The sequence below is a fragment of the Brachyhypopomus gauderio genome, chromosome 9 (genome assembly GCF_052324685.1).
Source record: "Brachyhypopomus gauderio isolate BG-103 chromosome 9, BGAUD_0.2, whole genome shotgun sequence".
NCBI classification, from domain to species: Eukaryota; Metazoa; Chordata; class Actinopteri; order Gymnotiformes; family Hypopomidae; genus Brachyhypopomus; species Brachyhypopomus gauderio.
The window spans coordinates 25718887-25742539 of NC_135219.1; the positions used below are offsets into that span (position 1 = coordinate 25718887).

Sequence of the window (23653 nt, forward strand, 5' to 3'; positions counted from 1 at the left end):
ATCTAGTGTCCTTGTCAGATGTTTGACTGCTGTTTATGGTACTGTTTGAAATAAAAGTGCAATATAGCCTGCTCTCATCTTGGCATCATGCTTCCTTGTCCCCAACGTTACAACAAATTTAAATTATTAATAAGAGTATGAGTTTGAGAGATGTTCAAGACAACAAATGAGTTCATGTTTTAATTTTCATTTTTCAAATAAGTAATTTACTTGTCATTTAGCCAGATTTAATTAGAACAATGCTTTAATACGACATTTTAAAATACTAAAATAATTTTGGTTGTATGACGGTCCTTTTAAATCCTTGGCATGCAATAGGTTTACCTGCATCTTTATGCATTCACAAAGAAGCTTACGGGGTTGATATCTTGCTTGAATACCCTTTTCAGATGTTTGCTAAAACAAATTACAATAGACATGTTAAAGCTGTATTAGGAACAATAACAATTTATTCCCATTAGACATGGTACTCTGTTATATAGTTCATATGAAATTAGTCAGATTGTTCGATTACACTAAAAAGACTAAAGATCATACTCATGGAACCAGGACACACAATGATTTTTAGCCTGCCATTACCTTTTATATAATGACACAGTATAAACGGTACCGTCAGGCTGATATACCACAGAACACTGAGTCAGTGTGTACAAGTAATGTATGGAATTTAAAAAACCCAAATGTAACTTCCTTACCTTGACTGCAGAGGGAAACCATATGTAACTCTACCCACAGTTGACTTGCACTGTGTATGTATGAATGCCAATTCCAGTTCTGCCATAATTGGTATTTAGAAGCAAAATTAAAAAGCTACTTTAGGTAGTCTATTAAATATAACTTTTTCTGTTTTCTTTTTCTCATTCTTCTTTAAAAATGAGCTCTTCACCGCAGGCAAATGTCATCCAGCAGAAAACGGGTAAGAAGGTCCGAAAACAGCAAGAAGGGGTGAAATCTCATTAACATCTTACCTGTGCCACATAAAACACTTGGAGAAAGCCAGGGACATGTATTTTGTGAATGTACTGGCAATTTTGTTAGGATTTTTTTCTATTTATTTTACACAACCAACAAAAGAAAATGGAAAAAAGCAATAAGTTTCAAACTAAGTTTCATTTAGTGACCAGAAGCACTGTAAACACAAATTGGCCACCTTAATTGATGCAGTAGGATTATCTGAAAGCAGATTGAGTATATTTTGACAGGACTAGCCAACCCCATCCAACAGATGGGTCACGTAGGTTTGATTAAAGACATTTGGGGTCCGGGCACCTAATCTTGCAGAAACAGCATCACATCAATGTAAAATTAGGAATAATTTACCCTTCCTAACACTCTTTGGCTCATTTGAGAAGTTGTGTATGTTGTAAGCCCTTACATATAAGCTTTGATAAAAGCCAGTCCTGTTACAATCACATTCCTGGTTAAAACAACAAACTGCACAAAAAGAAAATCACAGTAATTGAACAATCTCAAGAAATAAGTCCCCAGAGTAGCACAGGGGGGGAAATGAAAGAAATGATCAACAGTATGATCTGTCCACTGTATATCTCTCCTATTCATGTATGCTAAAAAGTAGTTTGCCGGTCTGTAGTTTCTGAATAAAAGTAGCTTGCTTGACTTAGCTTTTGCTAGTTTTTACATGTATGTCTTAAAAATGCCTGGTGAACCTGCTGTCAGATAAGAAAGATTGCCTGTAAAAAAAAAAACCCTGAAAATATTTTGTAGGCTATAACCATTTAAATTACCAGCTATATATTTTATACTATCAAACGTTGCTTAAATTTTTCATTTGAGAACTGCTGTCAATAAAACTATTAACTCCATTACTACTATAATTATTAAATCCAGTATGCCAATATTGTTCAGATATGTTCTGCAATGCATCCCCTTAAAGGTGAATGCATTTAATCAGTATTTTAAATTGCTCTCTGATATCTATTTAGTTTCCACTTCAGCAATGGATAAGCTACCATTTAACTAGCTAAAGAGTGGATATCTCTAAGCAACCAAACTCTCATTAGTTAGCTTTTGATTTATGTATTTTGATTAAGTCTAAGCCTAGACAAATGATTTTACAGACATATTTTACCATTATATCAACATAAGCTATTGCTTTGAATGGGAAAATAACCTAAATGATCTAGGTTGTCATACAGTTAATTGTTAACTGGCTGTGTAGATTTGTACAAAAACTCAAGGAACTCAGTACGAAAACTCAAGGAACAGCTGACAGTAATTACAAGGAGCAGGCTTACAAAAGAGGCATGGCCAAACAGAAGCAAAAACAGACAAATATGACAAATATGGTTATTAAACCAGGTATTGGCACTTTGTGTCATTATATAAAAAGTCCTCTTACAAAATGAAATTTCCATCACCAAATTGCTTGTCGGCAGAAGGAAGCATTAAATGCTCTAAAATGTCCTGGTAGATGGCTGCGCTGACCTACACCAGCAAATGACATGGCTTCCCAAAATCATCATTGAATTGTGTGCCTCTCCATTCTTCCGCCAGACTCAAAATGCAAAATTTACTTTCATATGAAAACAAAACCTGCTGAAGACCAGCTTTCAACCAAGTCAGCGTAGCCGTCAACTAAGAAACTTTAGAGCACTGCATGCTTCCCTCTGCCGACAAGCTTTTTGGAGATGGAAATACCATTTTAATTAGTGAAACAAATTAACTTTTTGATGATATTTGAATTTGTTGAGATGCACTTGTACACGTATGTGCACATATGTTCTTTTCAATATATATCAAAAAATGGAAGTTGGTAAGCAAGTAACAAATACATAAAATAATTTAATTCCTGCAGTTTAACATTAATTTCCCTATTTTCTGAAAGAGAAATTGTTGTTCTCACCAGCATCTAATGTTCTTAGAGGTTTTGTTATTCTGAATCTAGAGAAGCATCACAGCAGCTGGCTTGTTCAAATATGTATAAATATTAACAGATAAATGAATGTTAGGGTCTCTGTGGACCCAGGTATAAAAAATCATGCATTTAGGCTTACTATTTTTGCTTGTTTCGAAAGACAAGGGAAGGATGGACAACAAATTGGTTGATAATTGATTTTAGAGTATCTTATGGCTGATTTCAAACGGGTCCACACGTACCCATTAGCACCTCAGATGGGACCGGAAAGCTAACAAAAGAGGAAGGTTAAAGCAAACTTATTAGAACTTTACCTTTAGTCAATCTGTAGATTAAAATGCATCATTATTATACGTGCTTTATTAGTCAATAAAAAAAATAATAAATAAACTGATAATTCAGTTACAGATGGGGGATTATTATAGGAACATCAAGGTTTAGTAAAACGTCATAAAGGAGTTCACTAGGTGGCTCTGACATTCGTGCTGTTAATGAATATCATGAGTTGAAGTGGGAGTGACATGGGTCTTTTTTTTTTTTTTTGAGTGGGATTTATTTAGTCAGTGAGGTTCTGTAATGCTATATATGTGGGAAAGGTATGTGCAATTTCTACAAATTTACCACACACAGCCTGGATTGAAATACTGATACATTAGCATTATGCTACAAAACATATTCCAAATTACAAGAACTCAGCACTTTCCAGATGTTACTACATTTTGCCATGAACAGTTTTGCAGAACTATTTTGTGGAAGCTCACTCATTTCTGAAGAAAAGTCAATATTAATTCATACTGTATTATGGATTCCATCAGTAAGCATTGTTACACACATACACATATTATAATTATATACTTATATTATTAAACATTTCTATATTTAATACTTCCCAGGGTTAAAATGAATTCAGTTGATAGTGACCGACAAGTTTAAGCCCTACTAAAAGTTTTATTATTATGCCCAAACAAGTTTATATGCACTCCCAATTTATCAATCTGATGAAAATCTCCATTCACATGTACGCTTCATGGTATCAAAACCAATTGTGTGCAGCACAATTTAGTGTAAATGTTACCATATTGAGAAGCGCGGTCATACACGTGTTCATATACTTGTTTGAACAGATCATTTACGTCATTGAAAGATGAATTTCTCATGCCTGCTATGATGAACTTGCTAAATGACACTGGAAATAATTAAAGGATGTACTCACAATATCCTCCTGAGAATGTAATTGGACATTATTTTGTCATTTAACCAGTTATTACAATAATTACCCATGTTCAATTGGGCTGGCCTCAATCAAATACTCTATTCTAACTGATGAGCTCTGATTAATAAGGGGTTATGATAATATATAAAAGCACAGGGAAAAAATGTGGAATCACTCGAAATCTGAGGAAAAAAATATGGAATCATTCAAATTGGAGGTAGAAAATAAGGACACCTTTCCGTAAATGGACATCTGCCTCAGATTAGGTCTGCTCGTTAGTCTGCAGTTAAAAACACCTGCAGTCATGACACCTTGGAAGGCTGCTGGATGAAGTGGAGTGGCAAGAACCATGAGAGAGAAACAAGAGAAGTGTATCTTGAAACGAGAGGATTGTGAAACTTCTTCAAGAAGGTAACACTTCACACATGGTTGCTAAAGATGTGGGCTGTTCACAGTCAGCTGTATCCAAGATATGGACCAAATACAAACAGCATGGAATGGTTGTTAAAGCCAAACGTACTGGTAGACCAAGAAAGACCTCAAAAGAGGTCTAGACAAAGACCTTAAGGCAATTTGTCTTGAAAACTGAAAAAGTACATCTAAACAGATGAAGCATAAATGGGAGGAAGCTGGAGCCAATGTATGTGACTGAACCGTAAGAAATCGGATAAAGGAAATGGGATTTCAATACAGGAAAGCTAAAAGAAAACCATCATTGACACCTAAACAGAAAAGAACAAGACTGCAATGGACTGTGGATACAACGGACTGGAGGCAATCATGGACTGTGGACGACTGGATGAAAGTTATCTTCAGTGATGAGACAAGAATCTGCAGTGGACAAGGTGATGATGCTGAAACTTTTGTTTAGTGCCGTTCCAGTGAGATTTATAAAGAGGACTGCCTGAAGAATACAACCAAATTTCCACAGTCCTTGATGATACGGGGCTGCATGTCAGGCAAAGGCACTGGGGAGATCACAAAGTTCTCCTGTTAACCTATAAGGTGTTAAATGGTCTTTCCCCACAATATCTGAGTGAACTCATTGCTTACTACAACCCGTCTCACCCTTGGTGCTCCCAAAATGCTGGATTTCTCCTAGTTCCAAAAATTTGTAAGACTACAGTTTCTTAATATTGATCATATTCGAATCGATACTTTCAAAATGATCACATAGCACATATACAATATCATGTTGACTCGTCAAACACTCAGTTGCTCCTTTTATAACAAAGATTCTTCAAAAAACATTTATTGTGAGATTTATTGGTTGTGCATATTACCTTTCAATACAGTGTTTGGGAAGAATACACATATTCTGCAGAATATTGTGTAAAAAAAAATCTGTCAACCAAATATAAAAAAACAAACAGGTTCACAACTATGATCAAATTAATAATAGACACTGGAATTCACAACAAAAAACATAAAAGAAACTAAAAAAATATTCTGGTTAAGACTAGACTTAGTCCAGGATAAAACAATTCAGGATATTTTACAAAGGTCATTGGAGATCCTAATCATGAAATTAATGTGCTCAAATGGTTTCTGGGGACTTGGAGTTTTCCTCCTGCCTTCACAAACTATGTAACACTTTGAAATATCATTGACTTGGAACCTACAACAGAAAGAAACAGAAAACCTTTAGCTCTGAAAAACAAAGCCTCAGTTTTAAAGATATAGAGGACAGCAATGACAAGTGTGTTCCAATTACAATTTTGCTGTTTATTTTAGAAACAAAAATCTGCATTAGAAACAAAAATCTCATGTAATAATGCCATTTAATTTACAACCTTTTAAACATTAATCCTATCCACTGCACCTTTAAACAAAAAAAGTAAATATGAAAAATGAGATCTTAAACCTGTATACAACTAAATGCAATGCATTAAATATATCTGAAAAAACACCATATTTGTAATTTAGTGTACTTCTGTGCCAAGGATTCATTCATATTACGTATTTTAAAGTGTTGAATATTCCCTTCTTAACATTCTAGATGGAGATGCCAGATCTTCCATTTATTTATTGTTACAGTAATAAAGTATAAAATAAACTAAAGTTAGGGAGATGGTATTAGGGTGGTGGAAAATGCACTTACCTTATCCTGTATAGCCATTATAAATACTTCTAAAAGTATTTTGTACGATTGAGAGCTCTTTGAGCCAACTGGCCACTTTCATCTGTTATTTTCTCCCAATCTGTCTGGCCCACTACAAACCCAATTGCTCGTTTTCTATCTGCATCTTTCTTCTCCTCTAGATCTGCCCAGCGCACCTAGAAGGGAAAAAGCACACATTACTGCAAAGCTGAAATGTGATTATTAAGATGAAACATGCAAACCTAAATCTAGACGACAAACAGCCTAAATCCAATTATTGAAATCAATGGAAAGCACTGAGGTACTACTACTGGTTGTTAGGTACACATTACCCTTTTTTTCCCGGGCTCTGACATGCGACTGGCATAGTCATCTGGAAGCTGAAGGAAATCTTCCATTCCCGACACATCTGTACCACGCTTTCTTTTGCCTCCACCAGCTAGACCATCCAGCTTGTCTTGATCAAAAGAAAACCGTGATGGTCATTCTCCACTATATAACACTATGCATTTGAGCTTAAAAATTATATTCATGCTATATCAATCAATCAATCAAAGTTTATTTGTATAGCGCTTTTAACTCAAGTTGTCGCAAAGCAGCTTTACAGGGTTTACAAGGTTAACAATACTATGGGTCCATGGTATACAGAACTTTGTGATTTATTTACATTATAATCTGGTATTATATTCAGGTATACAATCCTCAAGTTCTGAAACATTAACAATCGACCTTTTCTTTGAAACAGATAACACATACAAATACACACAAACCACAAAACCAGAAACCAAAACACTGAATATTAACCATGCAAACTGATTACCTACCAAGTTTTGCTTCAGAAGTGTCCATCTCCCATTTGCTTTTTGGAAGGTATCCCTGTATTACAGAGAAACACTCCAGCTGTTAAACTTCAGATGATGGGGGGGTGTGGGGGGGGGGAGCAGTAGTATGTGAAGGGGAGGGGAGGGCTTGGAGATGGGGTAATGATGGCCCTTAGATGATAATGGATTTAAAAGAAATAGTAGTAGTTAGTCAGAAATGCAACGACCAGTAGTGCAACGACCACTTGTGTGTGTAAACAAGTTTCAAAACAGCCAATAAGGATGTTATGCAATATGTCCTAGTTTGTCAGAAAAATCTATTTGAACCATCCCCTTAATTCTAGGGAGTTATATTAACTTTGCGAGGAAAAAGTCAAAAGCCTGGGTGGCTGGTCATGTTCACAAAGGGCTGGTGTAGCTGTGAGTTGTCCATTAGAGCAGTAACTTTGGCCAGAGCAGTAACACAGTTACCTCTGCAAAAAGGCAAACAAGAATAGAGAAAGAACTACACAGTATAGGCCTAAAGCATAGTATAATCCCGACAAGGAACTGGAGACACCAAATAATTTTAAAGATTTTCTGAACCAATTAACATACAAAGTGTTTTGTATAGTAATTACTATTAGGACCGGCCCGCAGGCCACAGCCGCCCGATGGTGTTTTGCACGCACAAACACTACATTCCCCACAATGCAACGGTAGCCCGCGAAGTCACTGCAGCGCACACAAGCGGCGAGGGTCTGCGCGGCGAAAATGACAATCGCAGTGGCTCTGCCCGTGCGCGAGGGCGTCGCAAGCTGTCGATTCGCAACGTCGTGCACCTCTCGAATTTTGTAACTGTGCGCACCAGTTAAACTTAATTAAGTTAAATATTTATACATATAGTCGAAATGATTCGAAATAATTCGCTAATTTATTCACAATATTTAATGGTTGTTTATTTTCAAAACGCCCAATCTTAACATCTTCACGTCCTCTCATGTTTCATCCTGGAATTTTAACGTTATACAAGAGAACTGTTCAGTCAGACAGATATTTGTTGTGAAACGAAGTAGTTACAATTTGAAGCATTTTAAAGTACTTTAGCCTAAATTCCAGCACTTTTCAAACCTTTATTACTTTATTCATTTAATGTACAGGACATGTTTTCTTTGAAGGAAATTTGTTTTTATCTGTTTGCTTGTTGAAAAATGTTTTCACTTGAAATTACTTGACAGATCCATAAGAAAATATTGCTTTATTCATTTAAGCATTAAATAATATACACTGTGTTAGGTCTTGGTTCAATAGGCTATGTGCAATCATTTCAATATGTTTTAATAAACATTGAACCAGTCCGGCCCTCGGCTTGTAACAAATTTGGTTTTTTGGCCCTTGGTGTATTTGACTTTGACATCCCTGGCTTATGGGATTCCCACTGTGGTATCCACTGAAGGTAGCATTTAGAATGTCTCATCATTGTAGTTCAAATACATCAAATTCAGTTTTAGTCAGTTTTAGTTGAAAACATCAGCACCACAGTGGCTAAATGACACATGGCTAGTAATTTGGGGAGAAAGTTTTTGTTGTTGTATTTACATTCTAGAGTGCAGTCAAGACTGAAAAGATGCTCAAATACTCAATTTGAGATCAAGGAAGTTCAGAAAAACAAGACCAAAATAGAAATATAGTTTATACTACCACATGAGTTTGGTGTATTAATTAGTAATAACTAATTAATAGCAATTTCTAATTCCCCAGCATACATTTTAGATATTTGTTTTAGTGGAAGTTTTTATTTAATCCCAGTGAACACACTGAGCTTGTGTTTGGTTTTGTTGGACTGTTCCATTTGTGTCTTTGATGTTTTTAAATACTGTATTTTTCAGGCTATAAGCCGCTACTTTTTCCCCCCACAATATGAACCATGCGGCTTATAAAGAGGTGCGGCTTTTCTGTAGATTTTTATTTCACCCATCAGGGGGCGGAGCAGAAAGTGAATTAGGTAGTACTTCAAAGTTGTAAATCAAAGAAGAAAGTGCTCAATTTCATTTAGCACATGCAAGCAGCAGGCACAACAGACAAATTTTTTTCAAACCAACACCAAATTCCGAGTCCCCTCGTTTGCACACGCATAAAGATGCTACAGATGATATTCGGAAGTTACAATGATTATAACTTAGTTAATTGAGCACTTTAGTTTTGTCCTAACTAGGGGTGCACGATATGGACTAGAATTGCGATGTGCGATAACATTGTTGGATATCGATGTGAACCACGATAAATTAAGATTAAAATACAGAAATGTATTGTCTCTGAACAGCAGCACATTAATTTGTTTTGTTTTTTTACTGTGTAATGAATCCAGAATAATTCCAAATATTTTGCAGGTTTATTTAACAATAGATTCAATCTAGGTTTCGCGAGTGACCGTAGCGCGCGACTCCGCACACCTCGCGTGAACCTCCGCGAACAGCGGAAGCATTTAATCTTGCCGTGTCACATTCTTTGCAGTGTTGTCCGAAACGATATGTAGGCCTAGTAGTATAAAAAAAACACCCCTCAAATACAGTGGAATTAACATTTACTACCTGACCAATTTTAATGTTGCTTTGTGTTTCAGGTTTGAAAAGTGCTGGAATTTAAGCTAAAGTACTTGAAAATGCTTGAAATTGTAACTACTTCGTTTTACAACAATTATCTGTCTGATTGGACAGTTCTCTTGTATTACATTCTTGTAATTCCAGGATGAAACACGAGAGAACAAGATTGGGCGTTTTGAAAATAAACAACCATTAAATAATGTGATTAAAAAAGCGAATTATTTCTAATAATTTAGAGTATATGTATAAATATTTAACTCAATTAAGTTTAACGTGCTGGGAATTATTGAAATGGACCTTGAAAGTATGTACAAGTGCTTGAATTCCACCTTGTATAGGTGTATGAACCCTGCAAATATGACTGTTCTGAGGCAATCACGCACGGGCGAAGCCACCGCGATTACGTTATTTTCGCCTCGCGGACCCTCGCGCCGCGTCAAGTGTCAAGGGCTCTTTCGATGTGTTTATCATTAAACTTCACATCGCGTTAACGATAAAAATACGATTGATCGTGCAGCCCTAGTCCTAACTATAATGCTGCGAAGTCGTGGTCAGAGGTGAACTTTGGTATCGCCAGTGTGTATTTTATTTAAAATAATGAACACCCTTGAGCCAGTGTGGCTTTGGACATAATTATCCATCACAGTAAATAGCATTATCTAAGTTCTAGCTCTTATTTAAGCAAAAAAACAAATTGACAATATAATATATATCGTCTTTATGCGCGGATAAACGAGGGGAGTCGGAATTCGACAACACCGGCTGAAAGCCAAAACTATCGCACATGAAATGCTACAGGCACCGTTCAGAAACTGATCAATTCAGTTAAATGCACAGTGAGTCCCTGCGACGGGGTTAGAGACTGAAAAGTCCATCGTAAAGCAGTTTTCGTCGTTAAGCGTGGCCCTAGATTTAGATACGCTTTGATCGTAAATACAGTATAGAAAAAACTAAAAATGTTCTCAAAATTTGTATAAATTTTGTCACGTTTTCTCCCCATCTCCTCAAGTCCCACATATCTCTCCCTCAGTGTTTTTCCATGTTCTTCATCTCATTTATCATGCCCTTCTCATTTGTATCCCTGCCTACTGATTCTCACCTGCTCCTAATTTAGTTTAGCTTGTGGATTTATACCCCACTATTCCAGTCATTAGGTGAGGGTAAATTTTGTGATAACTATGATTGTATGCTTCTCTCTTGTAAGTTAATTTGTATTTATCTTAGCTCAGGCATTACTCTGGTTCCCGTTTGTGTTGTTTTTTCACCTGTGATCAAACTCTGCCTCTGTCATCATTTTGTCTCTGTCCTAGGTCTGTTTCCCCGCAATCAGGAAATTTATATTCAAGTATTTTCTGTTTAGCACTTCTTTCCATTTCTCTCCGCAGCCTTTCACTTATTTCCCCTATTGCGATAACATGCTCTTAGTGGAGTAGTGGTGTGTGCTATACCTAGTCTATTTCATTGTGTTTTGGTCTTGCCTTACCTGTGTATTTAGTTTCCTGTGTGTTTTTTGGGTTTGTTTGCTAGTCTTGCTTTGGTGTTTCTGTTACTATTGGTGTGAAGTACTATATGTGTTCACTTTGCCTCATTCTCAAAACAAGAGTGCAGGCTACCAATACACACTGCATTCTCTCATGTCTGTGTCCACCTCCTTTGAGTACATTACATTAAATTGAGTATGCACACTAGGGGTGTATTCAACTAAGGATTTTCATAGTCGAATCTGATTCGTCAGCTTTTCCCTTTAGTCGACTAATAGTCGAATCGGGTTTATTTATTTATTTTTTTTATTTAGAGCACCTTAAACGGGATCCCGTTCTCATTCAGGACTTTTTTCCTCTTCAAAGTAAAAACCTAAAACACTCAGATAAATGAATAAACACGCTAGGTTGGCTTTATTCAGCTTTTATTTATTTACTTGTTTATTTTTTTTAATGAAATGTTAGAGAACATTAACCGTCAGTGCGCATTGCGCATATCGAACTGTCAAACAGGCACTGTGCAAAATGTCAAAAAATATTTTAAATAAAATATGCCTGCCTGAAAATAAAAAAAAAAATTGCTACATAACAGCAAAAAAGTACAAGGAAAGGTTCAAGTAACGGGGTTTAAAAGCAAACAGCATCAAAAAATGTTTATAGGCCTACTTGCCGAGACGCACCGCGACGAGACGACACGACCGAAACGACAAAGTTTTTTCACCTTACGCGTTTTAAATGGTATGCCATGTTGGTTGTTGTCGTGCGAAATGAAAGACGTTGATGACATAACTTGCACTTTACTTTGTTTGATTCATCTTTATCTTTTTCAAAATACTTTTGAAGTTTTTTAGTAGCCGTTATAATCTCGGCAGATGCTTCGTATTGTGTTGTGTGTTCAGCTCTGCTCGTTTGGATTGTGCAACTGCAGGGTGTGATTTATTAATGTGTAGTAAGGAAGATGCCTATTGTTAATGCGCAGACATCATTTTTTAAGATTTATTAACAGAAATTAGGATGATTTTATTTGACAAAAGTCTATATATAACGAAAACAAAGACATTTCATGTAACAACTAATGCTTAGCAGCATCCTTGGGCACCCCCATGCAGTTAGAATGGTACATTCGACTATGACGTTCATAGTCGACTAGGGGGTATAGTCGACTATAGTCGAATCAGCGACTATCGCAGGTCACCCCTAATGCACACTATATTAAATATAATGCCTTTTCAAATGCAACCCCTTTGTGCAGTGGCCATTTTGAGCTGATTTTTAAACAATTTGTACCAATACACTTTCACAGTACTTTAAGTTTTATACTTCTTCCCATTCCTTTTTCAAATATGTAAATTTGTTTTGTTATCTGTTTTATCATTTGTTTTGTTTTTCGTTTTCCATATTTGAAATAAACATTGAAATCTAAAATCTAATCTACTTATCTCAAGGTGTACATACAGCAAAATGGTCATTCAGGGCTCAAACTGAAGTAGACAGTTGGGCAAACAATTGATTCATATTGATCAGAGAGCCTCTAGGGATTAAAAGTGTGTAAATATACACTGGTGATGTTAAATCTGTCATGCTCTATTTTTTTCTGATTCAACAGTGTTGTTTGACAAAATAAATAATATTGAGCATATACATGGAAGAGCTCCACAGTACTGTCCACTAGGTGTCTAAGGCCTCTCCAAAGTGCTACACCCTTATCCAAATGTGCCACACCCTTGTCCAAGACGTTGGCCACTACACTATAGTATAGTGGTATATTATACTACACCAGTAGCGAACAGTGACCTTTAAACCTGGGCCCGCTACCCCATGGGCCCGCAAGGCTCCATCTTAGGACCACTATTATTTACATTACATATATGCTACGATTGGGCATATTTTCACTGCTATGTAGAAGACACACAACTTTATATATCAGCCAAACCTGGCAACAAACTCAGTTTAGGAAAAATTGAGGACTGTGTAAGAGATGTTAAATGCTTGATGTCGCAAAATTTCTTCCAACTAAATTGAAATGTATAAAAATAAATTAAATTGTGTGACCTGACCCCTCAGTCAAATTTTAGAACCCATTGTGGCCCACAAATCAAAAGGTTTGCCCACCCCTGGTGTAGTGGTTGGATGCCAATGTCTCAGAACGAATTATTTGTTACCTTCTGGTTCTGACTTTGTAGCAAGGCTGTAATAATTTATTGCCATACAGAGGTCATTTTCCATGTTTTCTTTTTCCATATTGCTGCCTGCCTACCAGAGAAATACCGAGACGAGGAGAGACAAGCCTTTTCCGAGATCAACCCTGGGCCAGCCACCTCCTACCTAACCAGCTATGATGAAGGATCAACCCACTGCTCTGACTAACCAGTTGTGGATAAAGGATAAACCCACTGCTCTGACTAACCAGTTGCGGACAAAAAATAAACCCACTGCCCTGGACCCCCTCACCACCTCGAATTCTCCCCTGCTATGGCTCCTATCTCCGCGGCTCTGGACTACTATTACCAACCATCAAGAAGTTTAGGACTGAATAGGAATACTTTTGTATATAAATACACACAAATATGAGATTTATTTATTAATCCCATCTTTTCTTTGTTTTTCTTTCTCTTTAATTGTTATGGTGACCAGTGTCTGCTAGAAGATGGGTTTACCCCATGAGGCTTGGTTTCTCTCAAGGTTTCTTCCTCATGCTCTTGGGGAGTTTTTCCTTGCCACTGTCGACCTTGGCTTGCTCACTGGGGGCTTGGACTCGGACACTTGTCCAGAAATAAATTTTGATTGATCTTAGTGCAGCTTTCGACACTTCTGTGATCCTGTGATTCACTTTCACAGATGACATCCAACTTTATACATCAGCCAGACCTGATGACAAATCCAGATTAGGGAAAATTGAGGCCTGTGTAAGAGATGGTAAATGCTGGATGTCTCAAAACTTCCTCTACCTTAATGGTGACAAAAAAGGAGGTTCTCCTTCTAGTCCCAAAGGCCGCCAAAAATCTCAGCATCATAGGCGACTGATCTTTAATTTGACAAATACATATATAGTACTACTAGGATTGCTTTTCTACATTTCTGTAACATTGCCAAGCTGCTCTCAAAATGCAGGACGTTTCTTTTCAAGCCTACAGACGGAGGCAGAGCCTTCACCTTTAAAGCCCCTCAGTTATGGAATAATATTCCAGCTCCATTTCAAGATTCTTACACAGTTACAAATTTTAAATATAGACTTAACCTATTTAGTCAAGCATTCACTTAATATACATATGAAGGTGTGGAGCTCTGGGCCCCCTCAGTCAGTCTGAGTCTTCTGGTAATCTCAGATCAGGGAATATGCAGAAATACTGGTTAGTTTTAATACCTTTAAGACCTCATCACCACTTTAAGTTGTAATCAACAAATCTTTAACTTACAAAATTATTATAATTTGATATATACACACACATACATACATACATACATACATACATATTAGTGGTGGGCCGTTAACGGCGTTCGTTAATTTGATACTCTTATCGGGCGATATAAAAATTATCGCCGTTAATCTATTCTTAAAGTTGGGTTGGGAACTGGGTCAAAATGGGTAAGCAAACTATGATGACTTTCAACTTGATAGTTTAGCTCGGCTGTATTCCTAACCAAATTACACAGTAAAGGCGAGTAAGAACGAGTTTTCAAACCTGTGAATTACAAATCGTTCGTGTGTTTACATGGATGGAGCCACGAAGTCGCCAGGTTTGCTTCATGGAAAATTCATTTTTAGGAATGTAAAGTGTTACCGGAGAGTAGCTCGGAGCGGTCGTTTTCTGCATGGTCCTAGCGCTAGATTCGTCGCTATTTAGATATTTATTTTTAACCGTTAAAACTGCAGAGGACCAAAACCGGCTTTTGAAAAAGTCCCCCCAAAATTACATCCGTGAGGTTAAATGTATTAAATGTTGGCTTACATTTCAAATATCATGTTTACAGTGTTCTCAAGTCTCACGCATTGAGCGTGTGACACGCATTTGACCATCTTCACACGCCACACTTCCGATTTCACACGCCGAAAAAAAAACAAACTAGTTTATTTACCTCTGATCCATAGCTGTCGCCCTCCACTGACGATCGATCGCGATATACAACTTACGCCCCCCCCCCCCCCCCCCCCCAACAACTCTGAAGAGCTGATCACACTATGAAATGAATTCTAAACTTGAGAGCCCTGTGTTTAGCTGAATAAACATGTTATCAACCCCTTTTAATGTACAGTATGTAGGCTTACAAATTCATGTTTAACTGAATAAACCGATGAACACGAGTAGCCTACAATTTATTGAGCATGTTTTTTTTCCTTCAAGTATCAAAGTAGAACAGCTTTCTCAAGCAGTCATTGATGCATTTTGGAAACAGGAGATGAGCCCCTGGTCTAATGCACCCTCTGTATTAAGAAACCCTATCTCAAAAACTGACTTTTAGTCATTACTTGGATAGCATGCATATGAGCCATTTTAATATAGATTAATCTAGATTAATCTAGATTAATTTCAGGATTTCAGTGAGATTAATCTAGATTAAAAAAATTCATCTATGCCCACCCCTAATATATATATTACATACATATATATATACATACAGGTCCTTCAAAAAAAAAATAGCATATTGTGATAAAGTTCATTCTTTTCCATAATGTAATGATAAAAATTAAACTTTCATATATTTTAGATTCATTGCACACCAACTGAAATATTTCAGGTCTTTTATTGTTTTAATACTGATGATTTTGGCATACAGCTCATGAAAATGCAAAATTCCTATCTCACAAAATTAGCACATCATGAAAAGGTTCTCAAAATGACCTAATAAACTAATCATCTAAATCAACAAATTAACTCTAAACACCTGCAAAAGATTCCTGAGGCTTTTAAAAACTCCCAGCCTGGTTCATTACTCAAAACCGCAACCATGGGTAAGACTGCCGACATGACTGCTGACTGACCTGACTGGGGTGCCATGTCAGCTGCTGGTGTTGGTCCACTGTGTTTTATCAAGGGCAGGGTCAATGCAGCTAGCTATCAGGAGATTTTGGATCGCTTCATGCTTCCATCTGCTGAAAAGCATTATGGAGATGAAGATTTCATTTTTCAGCATGACCTGGCACCTGCTCACAGTGCCAAAACCACTGGTAAATGGTTTACTGACCATAGTATTACTGTGCTCAATTGGCCTGCCAACTGTCCTGACCTGAACCCCATAGAGAATCTGTGGGATATTGTGAAGAGAAAGTTGAGGCGCAAGACCCAACACTCTGGATGAGCTTAAGGCCGCTATAGAAGCATCCTGGGCCTCCATAACACCTCAGTAGTGCCACAGGCTGGCTGCCTCCATGCCACACTGCAGTGAAACAGTCATTTCTGCAAAAGGATTCCCGACCAAGTATTGAGTGCATAACTGAATATAATTATTTGAAGGTTGACTTTTGTTGTATTAAAAACACTTTTCTTTTATTAGTCGGATGAAATATGCTAATTTTTGGATAATTTTTATTTCCTTTTTTGCCAAAATCATCAATATTAAACCAATAAAAGGCTTGAACTACTTCAGTTGTGTGTTATGAATCTAAAATATATGAAAGTCTAATGTTTATCAGTACATTACATAAAATAATGTACAATATGCAATTTTTTTGAGAATGACCTGTATATTTAAAAACAACCATAAAACAGAACTAAATTAAACTAGGGCTAGATATATTAAAATGTAACTTAGGTCACAACAAAAACAAGTAACTCAGCTATTCATCACCTAGCACAACTTGCTTAAACAAAATGGTGAATAATATATAAACAATTAACACAGTACTCATGACATGTTCCTCGATGTGTTTGCTTTGCATTCTAATGACTCTTTTGTTCCCATCAACACAATGAGTTTTTCTTTACACATTTGTAACATACAGATATGCTGTGCCTTTAAGAGCTATGTAATGGACAACACTTCTTTTAAGAGACAAGAGGAGATCGGTGGATAGAGTGAGAGAGAGGCTGAAGTGAACGTGTGCTCTTATCCGCTGCTAGATCGATATACATGATATCAGTAAGAATTTGACGGTGCTTATGTGATGTTTATGTATAAATTGAGCATATGTAGCAGCATGATTTGTAGCATGTTCGTTACTTCACAATAAACAAGCCCAGACAACGTCTGTGTCCGCATTGTGACTACCCCGAAGCACCCACTCACTCTGGGTGCAAAGCTTTACATCTTTCTCTCAAGATCCTGGACTCAGTTGGCCCATTAATATTATAGCGGCAATTACAATTTAAAATGTCTAGACGTTTTACAAGTGATGGCGGCAAAATATTTTTAATAGTAATGATGAGGAAAAATACATTCATGCATACTTTTTGCACACAAATTGTTTTGGCAAAGCAAAAATGCCAACAAAAATTTTGTACCTCATAAAATTGCAATTAAGATATTAAGCAATTTTAAATTCTTTTTAAGGGCCTACATTTTTCCAAAATCGATTGATTAACGTTTAATACATTTGAAGATCCCGTGGACCCTGTGAGATGTAGATGCTGTCATCCAGTCATGTCATGCATTCACTCGTTGTGATAATGACTTGGATGGAAAGCAATGGCTCAGTGAGCCCTCATAACCATGGTCACCTCCAGCTCCTTCCCTTTAGTTATGATGCTATAGATAAGACTGCTGGAGCCACATGCTAATCATTGGCATGTGTGCTATATATATACAGTGGGCAAAATAAGTATTTAGTCAGTCACCAATTGTGCAAGTTCTCCCACTTAAAAAGATGAGAGAGGCCTGTAATTGATATCATAGGTAGACCTCAACTATGAGAGACAAAATGTGAAAAAAATTTGAGAAAATCATTTTGTCTGACTTTTAAAGAATTTATTTGCAAATAATGGTGGAAAATAAGTATTTGGTCACCTACAAACAAGCAAGATTTCTGGCTGTCACAGACCTGTAACTTCTTTTTTAAGAGGCTCCTCTTTCCCCCACTCATTACCTGTATTAATGGCACCAGTTTGAAGTCATTAACAGTATAAAAGACACCTGCCCACAACCTCACAGTCACACTCCAAACTCCACTATGGTGAAGACGAAAGAGCTGTCGGAGGACACCAGAAACCGAATTGTAGGCTGGGAAGACTGAATCTGCAATAGGCAAGCAGCTTGGTGTGAAGAAATCTACTGTGGGAGCAATAATCAGAAAATGGAAGACCTACAAGACCACTACTAATCTCCCTCGATCTGGGGCTCCACGCAAGATCTCAGCCCGTGGGGTCAAAATGATCAAAAGAACGGTGAGGAAAAATCCCAGAACCACAAGGGGGGATCTAGTGAATGACCTGCAGAAAGCTGGGACCAACGTTACAAAGGCTACCATCAGCAACACACTACGACGGCAGGGACTCAGATCCTGCAGTGCCAGACGTGTCCCCCTGCTTAAGCCAGGCACATCTGAAGTTTGCTAGAGAGCATTTGGATGTTCCAGAAGAGTATTGGGAGAATGTCATATGGTCAGATGAAACCAAAGTAGAACTATTTGGTAAAAACACAACTCGTTGTGTTTGGAGGACAGTGAATGCTGAGTTGCATCCAAAGAACACCATACCAACTGTCAAGCATGGGGGTGGCAACATCATGCTTTGGGGCTGTTTCTCTGCAAAAGGACCAGGACGACTGGTCTGTGTACATGAAAGAATGAATGGGGCTATGTATTGTGAGATTTTGGGTGCAAACCTCCTTCCATCAGCAAGGGCAATGAAGATGAAACGTGAGGAGATCTGCATGGAGGACTGGGCCAACATACCAGCAACAGTGTGTGCCAACCTTGTGAAGACTTACAGAAAATGTTTGACCTCTGTCATTGCCAACAGAGGATATACAACAAAGTATTGAGATGAACTTTTGTTATTGACCAAATACTTATTTTCCACCATTATTTGCAAATAAATAATTTAAAAGTCAGACAAAATGATTTTCTCAATTTCTTTTTCACATTTCGTCTCTCATAGTTGAGGTCTACCTATGATGTCAATTACCGGCCTCTCTCATCTTTTTGAATGGGAGAACTTGCACAATTGGTGACTGACTAAATACTTATTTTCCCCACTGTATGTGTATGTATATATATATATATATATATATATATATATATATATATATATATATATATATATATATATGGATGTTTAACTTGATGTTTACATACAATGAGTGTAAGGGAATTTGTGATTTACTGTCTGTGACCCTCAGTCACAGACAGTTAGACAGCTAGAACTTTTCTTTTTCTGTCTGTCTCTGTCTGTCTCCCTGTCTCCCCCTGTACTTTTCCACTACCTCTAGATCCAGTCTACTGTGCATCCAATCATACATATATTTTATTATTCTTAACCAATTGTGTTAGACACATCTTCGTTCTGTATTTAACTACATGTATTATGATTAAACTCTGGAACTCTTTCCTGACACCCGTGTGTTGTGAATCTGTTCTACTGGTACCAGCTACAGAACTTTGAGGGCTGTACAAATAATTATAATGAAGGCTGTGATCCAAGTCTAGAGACAATTTCAAAAAATATTAACAATGAAGAAAATAAGTATTTGAACAATCTGCGACATTGCAAGTTTGCCCACCTAGAAATCATGGAGGATCTGAAATTTTCAAGGTGCATGTCCACCGTGAGAGACATAATAAAAAAAATATATATATATATCCAGAAATCACAGTATGATTTTTAAAATAGATTATTTGTGTTACTGTTGCAAATAAGTACTTGAATACCTGTGAAAATCAATGTTAATATTTGGTACACTATCCTGTGTTTCCTGTAGTTTTTCACCAGGATTGCAAACACTGCAGCAGGGATTTTGGCCCATTCCTCCACATAATCTTCTCCAGATCAGTCAGGTTTCTGGGCTGTCGCTGAGAAACACAGTTTGAGCTCCCGCCAAAGATTTTCTATAGGGTTTAGGTCTGGAGACTGGCTAGGCCACTCCAGAACCTTGATATGCTTCTTATGGAGCCACTCCATGGTTGGCTGTGTGCTTTGGATCATTGTTATGTTGCAAGACCCAGCCACGACAGCCTATTCTATTTTGGTCTCATCTGACCACAGAACTTTCTCCCATGACTCCTCTGGATCATCTAAATGGTCATGGGTGAACTAAGACGGGCCTGGATGTGTGCTGATTTAAGCAGGAGAATCTTCTGTCCCATACATGAATTTAAACTATGACGTCTTAGTGTATTACCCACAGTAACCTTGGAAACAGTGGTGCCAGCTCTCTTCAGGTCTTCATTGACCAGCTCCTCCCGTGTAGTTCTGGGCTGGTTCCTCACCTTTCTTAGGATCATTGCTACACCATGAGGTGAGATCTTACATGGAGCTCCAGTCTGAGGGAGACTGACAGTTTTTTAGCTTCTTCCATTTTCTAATAATTGCTCCATCAGTTGATCTTTTTCCACCAAGGCAATTGCCCCAAAGACCTTTCCAGCCTTGTGGAGGTCTACAATGTTGTCTCTGGTGTTTTTGGACAGGTCTTTGGTCTTAACCATGTTAGTAGTTGTAGTCTTACTGATTGTGTGGGGTGGACAGGTGTCTTTATGCAGGTAACGACCTCAAGCAGGTGCTTCTAATTTAGAATAATAAGTGGAGGGGACATGTTAGAGGCAGCCTAACAGGTCTTTGAGGGCCAGAATTTTTGCTGATTGGCAGGTGTTCTAATATTTATTTGCAGCAGTAACACACAACCCCCCCCCCCCCCCCCCCCCCCAAGATGAAAATTTCAGACCCCTCCATGATTTCTAGGTGGGAGAACTTGCAAAGTCGCAGGGAGTTCAAATACTTAATTCTCTCACTGTACTTAACCTGTATTTTGTATCCTGTACTTAACCTGTATTTTGTATCCTGTACTTAACCTGTATTTTGTATCCTGGTTACATGCTTCTACCAAGACAATTCTACAAAAGCTCCTAGAAGATTTACATATACAAGAAATACTAAGCAGCTTAATTAACTAGTGTGAAATCATTTAAAAATAGCATTTAATTTATTTCCTCTAGCCTAGACCAACAGTTGACCTCTGCGCTGCTTTGAGTACTATGTGAAGGGCTCTATATTTCTCACATGCTTTGGTAGGATTATGTGTTCCTCAGCATCAGGATGATGTTATTCATTTAAAAATGTGTTTTAGTTTACAAGAATTTATATAACTGCAAGAATGTAGTAATTTTCAGATTTTCTACATCCAACAGCCCGCCACTCCTAAACTATTTTGAGGGTCAGGATTAGGTGGAGGGTTAGGGTTAGATTTTTGGTTGAGGTTAAGGTTAGTTGGGTTGGTTTGAAGTCTGATCGCTGCTGCCTGACCCTTGACATGTTCCACTTATGAGTAAACCTGACTGCTATTGTATCCAAAGTATCCGATGACTGATTCATGATGATATATATCAAAAATTCTTTAAGGCCTGGTGCAAGAAACCGTTCAGTACAAAGATTGTTTAAGCTTAATACAGTTGGACAGGTCCTCATCTCAAAGTATCCTTAAGTCTGACTGAGAAAGGCTCCTTCACTGGATATACAGGATATACAGCTAGCTTGGAGAATAAACTGGTAATCTACTGCACTCACCTGCGAAAGCTTGGGTAAGCTCTCTTGAGCTTAAACCAGAGGGCAAATCAAGTGCTGCTTCCAGCATTAAAAAACCAAGCAGAGGACATGAAGTGGTTTGTGACATACCAATGATTCACAAATTTCAGGCAAGTTGGCCAGTACTCTTTGAAATAATGCAGGTATAGTTTGCCACATATTTGACATATGACACACATTTGGCATTTGACAAATGGCTGCTGGCTGTTTGGCAGCCCCCTGCCCAAATAGATAGGTTGCACTTTCTTAATCAAATTCACATTTGTTTGCATTCCTTGTTTTCAGATAAATGCTAAATTTAAGCATATTACCACCATGCCCCTGCCATCCAAATTTCTCCATCAGTTAGATCTGCACTCAGAGAAACACATAAATCTGTTTTTAAAAGAGCAGGACAAATAGCGTAGCAGTATCATAGCACCTATGGCTCAAGTAAGTAAAGCTGCTTTATTGATTTAAGGGCTCCAATTAAACAACTTGCTCTGCTTTTATCCACTTTGAATAATATGTTAATGTTGATTTGGGAAAAGAACATATCCTGCTTTGTGTACTCCAATGCTTATCATGCTGTGAGGACCTAGACAACCTTCAGAAAGAGTATGTGGTGAGCAGTGTTAATTTCGTTGACGAATAATTTTTGTCATAGTTTGTCAAAGAACCTTTTTGTCATGACTAAAACGAGACAATAACTAAATAAAAGCTATATAAAAGGATAAAAACGATGCCGAAACCAATGGACATTTTCATCAACGAATAAAAACGAGACCAAAATATTAGCCAGCAATGACATCCAATCAGACCTGATTTAGTTTAGTGAAAGGTAGGGATAAGTTAACAAGAGATCCAACCGTAACAACTTGAGCGTACACGGAGAGGCGGGACAAACCAGGTAACCGTCCAATTAGTACTAACGTCTTCACGTCGCACACAACCCGGGAAGTCCATATTAACCTGTGAACTGTGGTCATTCACTCAACTCGAAGTTAACTTGATAATGTCAGCAGGGAGAAAGATGAGCGACGATATATGGACACATTTCTCCTTTGAGAAAAACAAGACGGTGTGTAAATCATGTGGGACGATGATGACGGGAAAAATAAGAACAAATGAAACGACATCTGCAGGCTATGGCATTGCTGTTTTTACGGCACCCAGTTTTATATTGAATGTAATATGCATTTTTCATAAACTCCATATGCTTTTCCGGTAGAGCGGGCCTATTGGTCATCAATGTTTTGTTATTGTTATGCTCAATAAGCATAAGTTTAGGTAAATAAAGTTGTTTGGAAATCTGTTTTATGTATATTGCACTTAAACAATAATATTCTGTAACTGGTTAATAAATGTTTCATTTTGTGTAAGTGTATATAATGACCATTACAACATTTATATTTGTTTTAAATTCTAAATTCCTTTGATAATCAGTCCACTAAATTCTAATGATGGTCTACTAAAACTACAAACAGACTAAATTATGACTAAAACTAAATGATATTTTAGTCAAAAGACAGACTAAAACTTAATACAAAATTGCTGTCAAAATTAACACTGGTGGTGAGAATGATTTGAGATTTAGCATGTCCAGATTTAATCTGTTATATTTGAAAGCTCTAAATTGTCTAGTTATTGAAATGACCAATTAATCAGCCAGTCAGTCACCTATTAATACCTCCCAGGTGTTGCTGCTTGCCTAAGGTTGTACCTTTTCCAGAGGCAGATGTGCTGCTGTCCAGCTGAGCAAATGTCACAGGATTGTCTATTCTTGGAGATTAAAGTTTAATTGTAACAAATATTTTACCCATGAGTTTGCGGATTCAGAACACATTTGCTCCATTTCCTCTCTATTCAAAAAATGAGTAGCAGGCACACTGCCCTCCAAGTGCAATTCACCCCTTCAATGTGTCCCTCAC

At 37.4% G+C, this 23653-nt stretch overlaps 1 protein-coding gene across 2 annotated transcripts in view; it reads right to left on the reverse strand.

The window, feature by feature from the left end:
• The window catches only part of ylpm1 (YLP motif containing 1), a 64062-nt gene that overhangs the window by 12412 nt on the left and 27997 nt on the right, over positions 1-23653 (reverse strand). The window contains exons 18-21 of one of the 2 annotated variants that reach the window (XM_077018125.1): positions 7014-7065; positions 6522-6646; positions 6190-6365; positions 5295-5706 (exon numbers count right to left, since the gene is read on the reverse strand). The exons of the other annotated variant lie outside the window; for it this stretch is intronic. Coding sequence (XP_076874240.1) covers positions 6219-6365; positions 6522-6646; positions 7014-7065 — 324 coding nt within the window. The 3' untranslated portion in view covers positions 5295-5706; positions 6190-6218. Of the gene's footprint in view, positions 1-5294; positions 5707-6189; positions 6366-6521; positions 6647-7013; positions 7066-23653 lie in introns of those variants that run through there. 2 annotated transcript variants of the gene reach the window in all.